The sequence below is a fragment of the Aplysia californica genome, unplaced genomic scaffold, assembly GCF_000002075.1.
Source record: "Aplysia californica isolate F4 #8 unplaced genomic scaffold, AplCal3.0 scaffold00116, whole genome shotgun sequence".
Classification (NCBI taxonomy): domain Eukaryota; kingdom Metazoa; phylum Mollusca; class Gastropoda; order Aplysiida; family Aplysiidae; genus Aplysia; species Aplysia californica.
In genome coordinates, this window is record NW_004797386.1 from 1,411,683 (window position 1) to 1,413,368 (window position 1,686).

Here is a 1,686-nt window from a genome sequence, read left to right on the forward strand (position 1 = left end):
ACACACACACACACACACACACACACACACACACACACACACACACACACACACACACACACACACACACACACACACACACACACAGAGAAATACTCACTCTTCATCTCCTGCACCACGTCCCCCACACAGTCCAGACGGCCGATGTTCTTGAGAGCGCTAGTGAGGACAAAGACTGTGGAGCCCGAGCGCCGTGACCAGTGGATGAGACTGGCAGACAGGGAACCCTGGGGATATAGGATAAAGTGGATAAAGTGAGATGAGATGAGATGAGAAGAACATTTGATGAGATGAGATGAGATGAGATAAGGTTTCTGGGCCAGGCTGGCAGACAGGGAACCCTGGGGATATAGGAAAAAGTAAGGTGAGATGAGATGAGATGAACATTTGATGAGATGAGATGAGATGAAATTAAAATTTGATGAGATGAGATGAGAAGAGAAGAGATGAGATAAGATGAGATAAGGCTTCTGGAAGGTTGGAGGACAGGGAAACCTGGGGATTCACGACAAGGGTACGAAAAGATAAAATGAGATGAGATGAGATGAGATTAAAATTTGACGAGATGAGATTACAATCTTATGAGATGAGATGACATTAAAAGAAGATGAGAAGAGATGAAATGAGATGAGATCAGGCTTCTGGACCAGACTGGCAGACAGGGAACCTTGGGGGACACACGACAAAGGGGGGGGGGGTACGATAAGATAAAATAAAATGAGATGAGATAAGATGAAAATTTGATGAAATGAGATGAGATTAGACGAGATCAGATGGATATTATAAAAGAATAGACAGACCCAGGAAAAGCTGGGTAGAGGGGGTGAGAGAAACTTTAATAGTCAAAAGTCAATTTTATAACTAACTATGCAACAGAAACAACAAACAATGAGTTTGACGCTCGCTTCTCTCTTCGACACCTTAAGGTAATAGAGGCCGGAAAAAGTAAAATAAGCAGGAATACAAATACACTACTGCTAGTTTCGTTTTAGCGAGAGTTTCAGAGATTTAAAAAAAATTAAGTAGAGGTTTTACGGCGCTCGCAACTGCATAAGGTCATATGAGCCCCAAAGTGTGGATGTCAACAGAGAAGTCCTTACATTGAATCAGACTTACTCTGCTCACCTCTCTAGCTTCAACAGCACAAAGTCTGCTTTGACTTTCAGGGCACCCCGGAAATAGCGGGTTACAAGAGAGTGATAAACATACAAAAGAAGTAGAGGAAAAAATGACGATAGTAAGGATTAGGAAAGAAAAGGCAGCAGTTCCCTGTTGCAGTTCAGGCACAGTTATGAGCATGACATTGTTGAATAAGCCCATATTTACAATTACAATTCTACTGAGCATAAGAACATGGTTAATGTCCCCCCCCCCCTCCTTTGGGAATGGCCAAAAGACACTTCAGTCAGTAGCACCGCCCCGGGGGGTGGGGGGTGGGGGTAGATTACAGGTGTTATTGGAGAGTAACAGACAGAGTAAGGGTGGGGTAGGAGGGAATTGGATTAGGTTGTAAGATTATAACACCTTGGTGGACACACAAACACACACACACACATAATGCATAACATACACACATACACACGCACACACACACACATAATGCATAACATACACACATACACACGCACACACACACACACATAATGCATAACATACACACATACACACGCACACACACACATAATG

General features: G+C 43.2%; 1 protein-coding gene across 2 annotated transcripts in view; it reads right to left on the reverse strand.

Moving 5' to 3' along the window:
• Positions 1 to 1,686, reverse strand: part of LOC101845460 — a 47,091-nt gene that overhangs the window by 30,204 nt on the left and 15,201 nt on the right. For both annotated transcript variants that reach the window (XM_005095894.2, XM_013081118.2), the window contains exon 2: positions 101 to 227. In XM_005095894.2, coding sequence (XP_005095951.2) covers positions 101 to 227 — 127 coding nt within the window. The remainder of the gene's footprint in view (positions 1 to 100; positions 228 to 1,686) is intronic.